General features: G+C 39.3%; 1 protein-coding gene across 1 annotated transcript; it reads right to left on the bottom strand.

Moving 5' to 3' along the window:
- Positions 1-8,187: 8,187 nt before the first annotated feature.
- On the bottom strand, positions 8,188-9,618 carry rgs5b (regulator of G protein signaling 5b). Its single transcript, XM_085376986.1, has 5 exons — positions 9,526-9,618; positions 9,317-9,403; positions 9,150-9,211; positions 8,890-9,053; positions 8,188-8,778 (listed from the first exon to the last, which is right to left on the bottom strand). The coding sequence occupies exons 1-5, from the start codon at positions 9,567-9,569 to the stop codon at positions 8,602-8,604; spliced, it is 534 nt and encodes a 177-aa protein (XP_085233112.1). The 5' UTR covers positions 9,570-9,618; the 3' UTR covers positions 8,188-8,601.
- Between the last annotated feature and the right edge of the window lie 4,903 nt (positions 9,619-14,521).

Raw genomic sequence — 14,521 nt, 5'->3', positions numbered from 1 at the left:
GATAAAATCAGACAAGAGTTAGTGGTTTCAAGATTACTCCCTGCACAGACCTGCATGCAGCCAAAGGCCAGACATACTAGGTATACACTACTCAGAGTACTAAATGATATGGAAATTTGTAAGATCCCCATTGATAAAATCTTATCCCCTGCTCACATATTCTGTGTATTCATTTGAAGATAATAACTGATAAATAATAACTGATACCAGCTTCTCAAATGTGAACATTGGTGCTTTTTTGTCTTCAAATCTCTGAGCCTTTGGTGGTGTTTTTACTTTTTTCTGAATCATTAGAGGCCAAACGGTGGATTAGTAAAGACTGATAATGAGTTTCAGGTAGCTAAACTAGTGATCAGTATTAATTCCCTGGAAAGCAAGAATTTAACTGCAGTTTAGTTCTACTGAGTCATGCTGTGAGTGCACAAGCAAACAGAGGAAGAAAGCAGGCTTTCTCTGAATCTCTGTCATTGTCCTGATTGCTGGTGACATTTTTTTTAACCTTGCACTGGGCAGTTTTACTAGTATACCGTGTCACATGGGTAAAAAGGAATCAGCTGTTGTGTTATCTACAAACTGCTGCTCGACGTGCAGACTGACACGAGATCATCTGCTTAGGCACATTCGCTGCTCTTCATAGATCAATAAGCACACAAGCCTGCGGCGTTTGTCAAAGCAGCTGAGCTCAAAGCCGACGTTCCCACAAACCCAATTACCTTGTCCCCGTGGAAGCCACTCTAGATAGTTATTGACACACGCATTTGCCAGCGTCTCTGTGGATGAGGTTCACAGTCGTGAGGCTATACGTCACAGCGCTTCCCGTGTCTTTGTCGTGCTCCACGGGGAAACAGCCTCGGAGAATTGCTATAATAGCTGCATGCTGTGATTATAGAAAGCTGCAACAATCAGTTAAGTTTTTCATCACTTCAGGTAGATTTCATTCAAACTGCTTATTCATTTTTACGTTCCTCTTTGAATTTTTCATGGTAAACTTGTGATACACACTCTTAAGACTTCCATCCTTGTGGTGAATAAGCACAAGCACAACAGCCAACCAATGATATGTGACACACGGTCATAGCTACTGGGTCAGAAAGGGAAGCCAGTGAAGAAATGCTTTAAAACTGGATTCTTTCTCATGGTCAGCGAGGGCCAGTTTAGATTTGATCAAAGTCTGAGAAGTTTAGTATTTCAAAAAAGTTTATCATGTCTGCCATTTAGAGTCAAATACATGATAATGTAGGACGTGTTTAATGACCAATGCTGCCTCCATGTGAACGTGCAGTTTCTCCAGTCAGACATCTGGTTTAGTATCACAACAACAACACGATGTCACAACGGTGACGGCATGCATGTGTGCGGATGTTTCGCATTGCAAAAGTGAGAACTGCGTCAGATACAAAAATATTATTATTACTATTATTACTTGCAAAAATAAGTGTACGTGACAAAGGTGGTGTGGTTTATCATTTTCATGTCAGTGATGAAATTGAAATCAAAATAATGCGCCTAGCTCACGGAACAAATGAAGGAATAACGAACAAAGTAAATCTTTTTATTATCTTTTTAATAAGATCGTGGGAAACAAATAATGATAAGAAGAAGAAGATGACAAAGAAGAAGAAGAGAAGAACAAAACTTTCAAGTCACAAAAAGTGTTGTGATAGTAATTTGTCTCATCTCCACTGCAAGGAGTGAATCATGAGGTGCTGTCAGGATGTTTGGTGAAAACTCCATATTCTCTGATAAATCAGAAAAACCAAGCATCCGTTCAGTTTATGGTAAAAACCACAGAGGAAGTATAACCCAGGCTTACAGCACACCTTGTTTATGATTTGTATTTTCTGCTGTTTTTGCCTAAAACTGCTTTCATTTTGATTTTATTAGCATTTCAGTAAAAAGGGGAATGCTACCAACAGCATGCCGGATACTCTGACACTCATACGTGTAGCAAGTTTAGGTCTCCAGTGTGACTAATTTGCAACTTTGGACCATACCAACAATGCCATGAAACACTGAGGAGTCGGTTTTCTTGGAAATGTAATGGTAAAAGAACCACATGGGGGTTTACCTCACTTAGATAAGTCAGCATTATTATTGCTAATGACCTCTGTGCTTTAAGTTCCTGCTGGCTTTATGTACGTCACATGAAATAATGCAGAACACATGTTGAATTATGGTCTCATGTCTCAGTCTAAGAGTCCATAAGTGTTTATGATGATTTAACAAGTGGCCACAAAGTACAAAGCAGTTTATTTGCAGTAGCCTATTTTCTCCTACTTTACAAACCAAATAAATGAAAAAAAAAAAGAAGAATATTGTGCTGGGTTGGTCACCTTGGTAACCTGATAACCATGCCTGCAGCTCTTTGTTTTTACACCACTCCAGCGGGTTCAACCTCTGATGGCAGAGCCATTAATCACCACTCACACAGCAAGTATGTTTTAGAATCAGCATGCTGACTCACTTCCAGTACAGCACTCAGCGCTCTAATAATCCGGTTCCATGCTCTAGCAGAGCTCCACCTCTTTTGTTCTGAACTATGTTTCACCTTCCTGACATTAAAAGCTGTCCACTTAAAACGATCCGTGCTTTGGAGACACTCATACAGAAAATACCTGGTGAAGCCTCTCCCGTGCCAGCTCATCCAGGTGTGGGATCTATATGTGTCAACAGTCTGTAATAATGAATAATCCTGCATGCTTAGTGAACAGATTGCAGACATATAAACTGAGCCTGTTGTGTCTGTTTGATCATATATGCATTGCATCATTACAGCCAGGGTACTTCTGGTCACAAAACCAGTGAGTTTCCACCAAGTAAAGACGCTTCATGTCGGGAATTAAAATGCGTTGAAGATACCACTGACATAATTTGAGGCCAGCAAGTTTGCACTCAGTCCAAATTCCTCAAATCCCTCAAGTTCTCTCTTAACAGTGGTCAAAGGGCCCAGCCAGTGCATATGGCATTCGTCATTGCAGAGTTTTGTTACTCACTTGCGGTAAATACTCATGTTAGTCTTTACTTATGAATCCGCTGACGGCCAAAACAACTTTTTCCCACCTAAAATCAAGCAGACGAAGAAAAGTGAAGGAGAAGAATACCAAAAGCTTAAGAAGTTTAAGCAGAGTTTTTACCCATTTGATGATTAGTCTAAGATCAGGTTTTTATGTCTTTAAAGTAAGTGAACCAAATATTTGTCTAAATATTGATAGCATCTCTATCTGTGCACTGATGAGCTGTGTTGTTTTCACTGATGTCCCGCAGCTGCAGTTCAGGAGGTAGAGCAGGGCATCTGCTACTTGGAATATTGGTGGTTTAATCCCCGAGTTTGCCTCCAGTCTCCAGTCTGCATGCTTGAGTATTCCTGGGATAAGATTCTGAGTTGCTCGCCTATGCCTTCATCAGAGTATGAGTCTGTGTGAATGTTGTCTTGTGTGAATTGGTGTGAATGGATGCATGATGCATGTTGTATAAAGCACTATTTAAGAACCATTTACCATCTTTACACCTTCTGTGTTATTCAGATGATGTGTTTTATTGTAAACTGGTTGGGGGATTTATTTCAAAACTAGATGCGTCACTATGAATTTCAGCAGTGTTTTCTTTCACATTTGTGATCTCTGTCATCAAAGAAAGATTTAGCCCTGCACTCCATGTTTTCGGTCAAGGTCGCTTCCCTCGCCACATTGGTGACCTGTCCGGGGTGTATCCTGCCTCTCCCCGATGACAGCTGGGATAGGCCTGAGCCCCCTCCGCCCGGCCCCACCCATTACGGCCCTGAAATTGAGAAGCGGAATAAAATGGATGATGGATGGATCGATTATGGGTTGTGGAGAATGATAAATCAGATTTGGACATGCTTTTTACATTATTACACTGAAAATGATTTTCCGAGCTTCTCTTAAATCTGAGTGGCTCATCTTTGAGTGTTTTAGCTTAGCTGAGGATGGACTTTTTACAATTAATACCATTTCTTTGATGAATGGTAGATGTCTTTCTAACCAGGCAAAGAAACTGTTTTATCAAATTGCTAATCAAATAATAAAGAGGATTTTGCTTTCTTTTTCAACTTTTTTTTTAAACACGCTGAAAGCAACTAGAAACAAAGTATCGATCCTATCGCACTAATCTGATATCAATACCAGCATTAATGTCGATACTATTGATATTTGATTTGATGTCTATCAGTAATATTTTAAGCTTCTTTGCTCTTCTACTTCTAATATCTAATGATTTATTTTACATTTATTGAACAGCTTTAGTTAGTTTCAGATTTCTAAACTAGAAATTAAGTACAGATGACACCACATAATGATTTCTGAGACTACACCCATCTTCATCATCAGCTCTAATTTTTTTAAAATCTTGACAACCGCAGCTGTAAAGTTTCCTAAATGCTTCTTGCAAACTTGTGACGCAATCGTAATCTGTCAAAATCTGACCACAGACGAGCAGAAAGAAACAAACACAGGAACAAGCAAAGAAATACCACACACACACACACACACACACACACACACACACACACACACACACACACACACACACACACACACACTCTATAGCACTCTGCGTAAAAGATTACTATCAGATTAATGCTACCCAGCATAATCTAGAGTTACTGAAACAGGCCCTACAACTTTCAGTATCACTGACGATTACTCATTTATCGTCACTAAAGAAAAAAAAATTGAGGCATGAAGGTATTTCTGGCTTTCATTTAATACATCATGATTCATCTTAACTTTCTTTGTCCACCCATCTGCATGCAGTCAAACACATGGCAAAAAATTGTATTGTTTGGGTCACAATGCACACGTATTCCACACCATATCGGTTATAGCCAGAAATTTGTTACTTAAAGTTCTAGTTTTTTTGTATCTCTTATTTTGTGCACCAAATATTGATCCTAATACGTTAAAAACAAAGTAAACCTCTCTCTCTGTTTTGATAACAGATTTTTTCATTCATTCATTTTCCACATTAGTCCCGTCGGCCCATATGTATCTACTTTATTGGATCTCCATATACTTTTTTGACTAAATTAAATTAGATATAAATCATGAATGTCCACCCAGCAAAATATCGTCCACAGGGTTGAATTCAAATTCAATACTGCTGAATACTGTATGTGGGTAAGATGATGTGTTACAGCATGAGCAACAGTTAAAAATTAAGTCCATCTGTTCCCTGAAATTAAGATGGCAGTGTTTGAGTTTACAGTGACCGAAAAACAAATGAGTTTTTCTCCACTTAATCTCAATTACCGTACGTCGAGGCTCAGAAGAGGCCCTTTTTACTCATCACTTCTGTGTGGAAGTGACACAGAAAAAGAGGGATGGAGTGGAGAGATAGCCACTGTCTTTTTCCGTCAGTGTCAGAGTGGTGCTAATGACTTCACCCTCTGCGTTTTAGTTGCCAAGTGTTTGAACAGGAGTCATTTGTTTCAGCAGGACAGTGTAGGAAGGGGAGAGCAACGAGGAGGTGGCGCTGATGGATGGCGGCAGTATGAAAGGATGAGCCTGATTTACCGAAGGGAGGGGAGGCTTTTGTGACTCACAGGGCCCTAAGGTAGAGCTAGTAAACAAACCTGCCAGTGGAGGTGCATGGTAGGTAGCTGCTGTATCCATGGTGACCATCCTTCACACTCAGATGTTTCCCGGGAAAATGAACTCATGTTTTGGACACAAACACATTTGCCACCCGTTATGGGCTTAGCATTTTACAACATTTAGCTTCAAACCTTTTATGAAAGCCTAATCTGCCTGTTGACACACTTGTAAATCTATTAATCTTTAAACAACAGTCTAACATTTTAGGATAACACTAGAGCTTATTGGATTGTTGACTTTATACAAGAAATTTCCTGATCTTTAAAATTTAAATCAAAGCTTTTGTCTCGTGTATGTAAATAGGTTAGCTTGACATGACTTCCAGAGATGCTACCAAAATAGATGCTGAAATCTGATATTTCCTGTAATGTCTGTTGATGCCACTCTCTTGAATGGCAAACATAGCACTACATGATTGTTTAATCTTTAAACAGTAACTGTATGTGTACGTGTTCATTTAGTATATTTTGAATGAGCCTGGCTTGCAGTTTTTTGTCTTTCTAGCCTTTATGCTAAGCTAACTGGCCACTGGATATAGCTATATCCATCAGATAGGATGATGGTCACATCTCAAAATAGGAGTGTATATTTTTTAGATTCACATAGACAAGAAGTTTAATGCTACTTTCATATGGGTATTCTAACTATAAACTGCAACGTACAGCTGGGTAGCCTAGCATAGGATGGGAAACATAAACAGCTAGCCTCTGTTTAAACAGCAAAATCCACCTTGTAGAACCTCCAAAGTTCATTAAAGTACTTTAATCCATTTTTAAAGATTCACAAAGGAAGCAAAATGTAAAATAAAACACAAGGTGACATTTTGTGTGAGGCAATTTCTCTCCCTGGCAAGGTGGGAAGAACTAAAGCAAACCGGCGGCTGCCTGCAGCTACGTTTTCTACGGTTTTGGAGTTTTCCCAGTTTTCCCAGAAAAGGCTTTCAGTTCTTAGAGTCTCCTGTGTACGTGGCCGTGGCAACAGAAAATGAAACAGAGGTTAACTGGTGGGAATAAACCTCATAAAAATACATTAAAAACAGCTGTTTAGCTGCCATTCTTCTTATTTTTAATTTCCAGGTTCTTGAGTCTATTTCAAGTTTAGGCCAATTTTGAAAAAGTGGTCATAGGAAACTTTGATTGTGTGTGTGTTTTTTTTTTAAATATAAAATGAAAACCTCTTTTGAAAAACCTGGATGTAGCCTCGAACTTTGTATGGAAAAAAAATGTAATGGATTTGAATTATACTGTGGACGTCAGTGGATTTAGGACAAAAATATTTCAGTTGTATGTGTTTTACATGTCTGTGCATACTGCTAATACTGTCTGCCTTTTATGTGCCACTTGGACCTTTAATCTGACTCTTGTGTTTGTGACTAGATCTGACATTTCCTCTGGTGATTAATGAATGTATTTATGCATCTATCCACCTTTAGTCTGGTTTTAAGGAACTGATCGTGGACTTCAGGAAGACCAGGAAACACTTGACCCCTGTTTCAATCCAGGGGGTCAGTGTTGACATTGTGGAGGACTATAAATACCTTGGAGTACACATTGACAATAAACTGGACTGGGCTAAAAACACCACAGCACTTTACAGGAAGGGCCAGAGTCGTCTCTATTTTTTGAGGCGACTGAGGTCCTTCAACATCTGCCAGAAAATGCTGAGGATTTTCTATGAGTCTGTTGTGGCCAGTGCGATCCTCTATGCTGTTGCATGCTGGGGGAGTAGGCTGAGGCTCGCAGATGCCAACAGACTTAATAAACTGATCCGTAAGGCCAGCAATGTTGTGGGGATGGAGCTGGACTCCCTCAAGGTGGTGTCGGAGAGGCGGATGCTGTCCAAGATAAAGACAATGTTGGATAACACCTCCCACCCACTCCATGACATGCTGGTCAGTCACAGGAGCTCGTTCAGTGAGAGACTGAGATTACCGAAAAGCACCACTGAACGACACAGGAAATCATTCCTGCCTGTGGCCATCTCCCTGTACAACGCATCCACTTAACACACTGTTTGCTGCTACAGCTACACATGTTTCTTTTCCAACTATTTATTTATAAGTGACTTATGTATGTATGTATGTATGTATATATATGTATATATTGTACTATTCTTAGTTAGCGTATTGTCTGTCTTGTCTTAATGTTGGTTTATAATGGAGCACTGTAACAAAAAATAATTTCCCCCAGGGATCAATAAAGTATTCTGATTCTGATTTTACACAAACATACGCTTTTTACATATCATCTATTAACTGTTACCTCAGAGAAAATGAGGGGTCATCTTGCCACCTATCTGTGAAGTGGAACAAGGCAACTGTAAGTCATTAAGATTACAGTAAGCACGAACTAGCCTTCTACTCTCTTTTTCCTACTGTGACTAACAAACTCCACCATCTCTACAAATGAATTTCCTCTGGAACAAGTTCCTTTCTCTCATGATTTTTTTATTCAATGCATTTACTTTTCCATACAGTACTCCAGATACTTCAAAAAAAATACAATGTAAAAAATAAAATAGGCAAATAAATACAAAACATACAATTTTCAATAATCAGCAAACTTTAGCTTCGTAAACATTTATTTTCAATAAATAACGAATAAATAAGCATTCATGCTACACAGCAGTATCTCTCCTAGTGGTACTTTTGTTGTGCAACTCATATCAGAATTTTTTTAGTATCGCCTTCATGCTGTCTTTCATCCAGTCTTTTATGCACAGTACACGTTTGCCCTTATGAGGCAGACATTGCCTGCAGGTCAGTTCATCCTCACAGCCTCGCAACTTCCGCCTCTCACTCCGATGTGGAATCTCTGGACGTCTCCGGTCTCTAAAGTTATTCCACAACTGGGCATGAAAACTCCTCGGACTGAGGTATTTATTCCGTCCAAAACTTGACAGTTTCCACTGCGTGTCTGTCAGCTTATGTCCTTTTGAAGAGTCATCGCATTGTAGGGCAGTGTTTTATCATTTTTTATCTTCCAGTCTTTTAGCCCGTCTTGGTTTTCCTGGTGAGCTCCAGGTATGTTGAGGATTTGAGGAAGCGAGGGTAGCAGTCTTTCTCCATCAGGGTGTAGATTTTGGATTGGGCCACATTGAAACAGGACTGGCTGGGCTGCTTCATGTTCTCTTTGGTGATCGCTTTGGTTTCATGGTCGAGATTTACCTGTAGACGGGACAAGGGAAAACAGTCAATTGATTATCAATAGTTAACAACAAGATAAGAGAAACCAGCAGTTTGATAGAGTGTGTCTAGTTCTGCTTATCAGATATTTACCTCACGGGGTGCGTCGGAGCCAATGAACTCATCATAGATTTTCTTTGCCTTGCTAGCTAGTTTTGAAGGCTTAGTTGTTTTGTAGTCTTCACATGCCAAGTAAAAGGCAACATTTTCCTCACTGAACTCTGTCACCAGGAATGCTCTGAAAAGACACAGCCCATCTGGAGAAAGGAGAAAGAGAAGAGAAAGAGTTAACATCTCATAGAAAGCTCAAAACTTATTTACATTTACTTCTGTGAGTGATCTGGTGGACTTACTTGGGCTGGTCAACAGATTGTCAAATGATTCCTTCCATTTAAGAGGCTCCTCAACATTAAACCTGCAGAAGCAGAGACAAAGTAGTTAGGAAATGTTCCTACAGTATCCAGGATTCACATGAACTCAACTGAAATGCCGAAAAAGAGATGCTGAATGAATGTCTTACCTCAGTTTGTCGCTTTTCTTTGAGTGCCCAGTGATGCTGTCTGACTTCTGTAGCAAACTCCCAAACAGAGCTTTCAGCTCTTTTGCCCTGTTAAAAAAGGAGGAAAAGTTACAGTGAGATTAATCCGTCCTGTATTTTCTACAGATGACAACATCATAATCTCTTGTTTAAAAAAGAAAAATCTGATTTAACATCCTCACATATCTCACCTTTCGAGGCAGGTGATAGGCAGCGAGTCGCGTCCTCTGCACATGATGAGTCGTATGTGGTTCACAGAGCCGTCTTCCTTGTTCTAAGTGAATGAGCTCTCAGCTTGTCTGCTGTCTGTGTGGGAGTGTGACTTCTTATAGGTTTTTCCACTCTGTGACATCATGCCTCTTAGCCAATGAAATGAGATGTGGGTAGATGAGGAGACTCCTCCACTCAGATTTTTCCTCCTGGCTTTACTTCCTCAGAAATGAGCAACGTTTGTGACTGAATTACTGCCCAACACTCCGTGGTCATCCAGGGTGTGAGAATGCGTCTGCGTGGGGTGAAGGGCAGTGTGTTAATGCATTTCAATGGTTGTAAAGGAGAACCAGACATTCTCACAAGGACAGAAGATCCCCTAAAGTGAGAACATTTTGACAGTGTTGATTTTTGGGTCAACAGGCCCTCCATACGTAAAAGGCTGCCCTTCGGTGCTTTCCAAAATCTGGACTGAATTCGTGTCCGTTACTTGAGTAAGGTACAAAACAATATATCGGCTTATTATCAGTGAAAAAACAGGCTTGTTTATTTATAATCTAATTTTACAGGTTTTTACAGAACAATATTAGCTTTGTCTGTTTATTAGAGACAAAAAGTATACAGCAATATTTTCATCAAAAATTACTTATGCATAATTGAAATTCTTTTTCATGACTACTAATTTTTAGCTTTTATTACTGCGTCTTGTGAACCAGTTTATTAGGTACACTTGGCTGCTGTTACTGCAGATTTGTTAAGATAAACTAGAGACGGTTGTGTGTAAACATCACAGGAGATCAACAGTTTCTGAGATGCTCAAGAACAGCCCATTTAGCACAAACAACCATGCCACATTCAGAGTCACCCAACTCGCCTTTCTTGCCCATTCTGATGCTCAGTTTTTGTCTAGTGACTGGTGATTGGTAACTGGTAACAAGCAGTTGAACAGCTGTACCTAATGAAGTGGCAAATAAGTATATGTTTACATATACAAAATATTCAGTATCTAGATATCAAATATAAGCGGACTGCAAGTAAAATAAGTAAAAAGTACACTATATGAGATAAATAAGGACCTCCCCCCCAATTAATTACTCTCGTAGTTTATGCTTTGACTTTAGCTTTCTAAGCTTTTTAAACATACATGTGATACGTTCTCTGTCCAGGATAGAATTGGGAGGGAATTGTTTTGTCAGATATCAGTATAGAGTATAACTGAGTGAAATGACCCCAATAATTGGAGGCAAGTAAAAGAAGACCAAGACAAGTACCTATAGTGTCTGCCAGGTGAGGGTTAGGCTTTTGATTATTAATGGGAAAATAGATAAAGAATCAATTATAAAACAGGAAAAACAAACTAAAACTAAACTATAATAAAAAACGTGTAAATGGTTTCAGTACTAAAAATACAAAAAACAAAAAGCAAAAGATTTCTCCTCACAGTTATATAAAATTACAACAATTGTTCCTTTTGACCAAAAGTCCCATATGCATGTCTTTATGCACTTCATTATCTTTTCTCGATGGAGAAATCATTTAGCTTCAGCCTGTGTCATAGAAAAAACACGCCGTCTGCACTTCCAGCCTTGCCTGTCTTTTCTTACCAGGACCTGACTAAACAGAGGTAATTGTCTCCATATTTAGCCCCAGGGTCGAGAAAAAGGTTGGTTATTCAATCCGAGAAATCTATTTTTGGACTGGTAAGGGAGCCAGCAAACAGTAAACTCCACTAATAGCTCATTTCTCATTGAGTTTAACTAAATGGACAGGAAGGGGAAAGCAGCCAGCCGGACATGAAGGCAGAAAGTTCACTGATAGTGTCTGAGCCACCTTCCTCTGGCGGCAGCCACAAACAATACTTTCCCTGTAACGGGCCTACACTAATGAGCTTCTCTTCTGCTTGTTCCAGTGAAATACAAGCTACATTCCTGCAAGGAAAACGTACAAAGATAAGGCAGAGCGACTGCTTCATCTCCTTTTTGGTGCTGTAGGAAAGCAGCATTTAGTCATCTTTAAGAACGAGTGCAAAAATGTATCAAGTGTTGCAGTTACTACTAGAGAGTATGCTTGGTTACAAGTAATAACTTTTTTCCACATACTTCTCCCTTTCTCTTTTAGCCCAGGAGGAATCTAATGAGAATAAATACAGTGAAGTAGAGACTTAAAGGCAGAGAGATAATAATGAACTGAAAGTTACTCTTTCTGTTGAAAGGGAGTTTTTCCTTCCACTCTCACCAAGTGCTTCGCCAACGATCTTTAGCTAACAATATAAAGAGTCTTGAAGCGACTGATGTTGCGCTATATAAATAAAATTGAACTGAACTGAATTAAGCCTTTTCAGTCACTGTGAACTTGTCTTAAATTCACAGCGCTGAGGTGGAGCTCAGTGCCTCGCAGTCTCACTCTTGGGTCAGTGGTTTCATCATGTTCTTTAGCTGACCTGCTGGAGCCTTTTGTATGTGATGTGATGCAGTGGTGATATATGGTACTGTAGCTTAGAAGACTTTTCAAAATGCATCAAATACATTCAGCAGTATTGGATCTACAATGTGCTTTGTGTTACCTTAGTTCAAGGTAGTGATTACTCTTTAATGTTACCTGCCTACATGTATATCCTTATGTAACCTTTTGCATCCTTCTGTGTCTCTCCTTTTTGTAAACAGACAGTTCACGATATGAAATGATTCTGCATCAGTGACACAAGAGATGATACAATTGATGTTATATCACTGAAAATTCAGAAGTTATACAAGGCCTGGATGTGTCCCTGCACCTATTAAAGTCCAGTGACTCAGACACACAGAGGGCCTGATCTGAACTTCTTGCATCTGTATGCGTGTCGTGTTGTGATTATTGCTGTTGATGTTGTGTGGGTCAAACAACGGTGGCACACACACACACACACACACACACACACACACACACACACACACACACACACACACACACACACACACACACACAGGATGATAGAAAGTGGCACAAAGATATTACAGTCAACAGCGTGATAAAATTAATGGGCCATAAACTTGTGCAAAAACTGGGTCATTTAAAGAATATTTGATTTTATGAAACCTGTCTTGTTCCTCACCATTCATCTTTCACAGTCAGCAACTCTGCCCCAGTTAGGTCTATTGTTTAGGAAGAAAAGCATATGATTTGGTGCAATATTAAAGCCTTTGTGCTTGAAAAATATAATAAGAATATTCTGGTCAAGGCAAGATGAGGAGACTATCCGAGTGTGTCAATTTACTGGCAGACTAAAATAATATGACACACTTATTAATGATTGAAATTTTAGACAAAATGCACTTTATTTTGCATGTATTAGACCCCAGTTCAGCAAATTTCCCAGTAAGATAAATCAGCATATGACATAAATAGTACTCATTGTTTCACTATAAAACCTTTAAAACCATTCATATGAGTTATGTGAGTTCTTGACAATGACAATAAATAAATACTACTACTACTACCTACCCGAAACACAGCAACACATAGTGTAGAGTGTTCACAGCAGATGTTTTTCTTCAGAGCTGAAGGAAACCAAACACGAAAGTCACAGAAAGGTAAACACTGGATGGTCCTCAGGTGGGCACCACCGTAATGTCAAATAAGTGCATTTTAATTTAAAGTGTAACTGTTTGCGAACCAGTCTACATATACTCTGGATGATTCTGGTAACACCTACTGGTTATCTGTGCAGCTGATGCTTTAAGCTGCAGGTCCCAGAATGCAAAGCCGTTCAACCAGAACAACAGTGACAGACGAGCTCATTTTGAGCTGATCTTGAGCACAATTTGTGTGTATTGCGGACAGACGAGCGGACGCCTTGCTATGGTACATTCTTATCAGAGTGTAGAGATAATAAATGCTAAATACTATTTGATATATATATGAAATTTATAAGATCATTCATACACACTGACCTTCTGTAATTAAGGCCCCAGTCAACCGGCTTTAGTGAACCCCCCTGGCAACCATCTTCACTAGGGAAAAGTTAGCAGGTTGCTGGAGGTCGCTGGTAGTTGCTGGCGTGGGATCGATTGTAAAGAGGCCGCACTGTCACCTGTTATGCATCGACTCATCTGCGAACAGTTGCACACTTCTCTGTAAGCAGTTGAGAAACTTAAGGGTCCAACGCAAATCGGAGACGACTAACTTTTAGAAAAAACGAAATGGGTTGTTTGCAGCAGTAAGCAGTGTGAAATTTACACGTTTATTGTGGAAGTAGAAGAAGACAAAATCCATCTCATTTGACAAGTCCACTTCTGGAGACACAAACAAGAGAAACTGCTTAACAGAAAACTCGTGTACATAAGTAACAGGAGCTGTCAACTCTGCAAGCAAAAAGACTTTGGAGATAAAAAAAATAAATGGTTGTACAAATATCAGACACATAAAGAAGTGTCAGAAGAAGAGGATTTACTAAAGAAAAAAGTCTAGAATGATAATAAGAAATGCATTCTGTGTCAAACTGACGGTTTGGTTTTATGTTAATCTCTGTCTCGCTTTATTTTTCATTTCCTCCCTCACCATATCAGGCTTGCTTTGTTTTCTAAAGCATTTATTTTCTAAGATTAATCACATCTGTCATGTTGTTGTGAAGCTTTGTTGTACTTTCTGCTTGCCTATCTGCACTTTATAGCCCCTCACTATATGTACAACATCCTCGTTAAACAACTGAAGAAGCTTCTCGAAAGAGCTTTTCTTTCTAAGCTCCTCAGACTATGATGACCTGGATGACTGAGAACCTTCACAGACAACATCCTTGTTAAACAGCATTTTAGCGTAAATAGATTCTATACGCAGTTAATTTCTTCTTAATATCCAAAGATGGACTTGCACCTATGTACAGCATTGCTGACTTGACACCGGCCTAAATTACTAATATACTGTATATTAGTGACTGTCAGTGTAGTTTGGTGAAAATGAGAGTTAAATGTATGCTCCTCCTTTGAACTTCTGTCATAGACT

The sequence above is a fragment of the Diplotaxodon limnothrissa genome, linkage group LG18 (assembly GCF_057381915.1).
Source record: "Diplotaxodon limnothrissa isolate DT_005_m linkage group LG18, D_limnothrissa_male_GT1.1, whole genome shotgun sequence".
NCBI classification, from domain to species: domain Eukaryota; kingdom Metazoa; phylum Chordata; class Actinopteri; order Cichliformes; family Cichlidae; genus Diplotaxodon; species Diplotaxodon limnothrissa.
The sequence above is the reverse complement of the archived record's forward strand: the minus strand, read 5'-3'. Positions and strand labels throughout refer to the sequence as shown.

Excerpts from the sequence above, each read along its gene's own strand:
- rgs5b (XM_085376986.1), bottom strand. The coding sequence starts at position 9,569 with ATGTGCAGAGGACGCGACTCGCTGCCTATCACCTGCCTCGAAAG. Across the intron at positions 9,404-9,525 it reads CCTATCACCTGCCTCGAAAG|GGCAAAAGAGCTGAAAGCTC; the intron begins GTGAGATATGTG and ends CTTTTTTAACAG. Across the intron at positions 9,054-9,149 it reads CAATCTGTTGACCAGCCCAA|ATGGGCTGTGTCTTTTCAGA; the intron begins GTAAGTCCACCA and ends TCCTTTCTCCAG.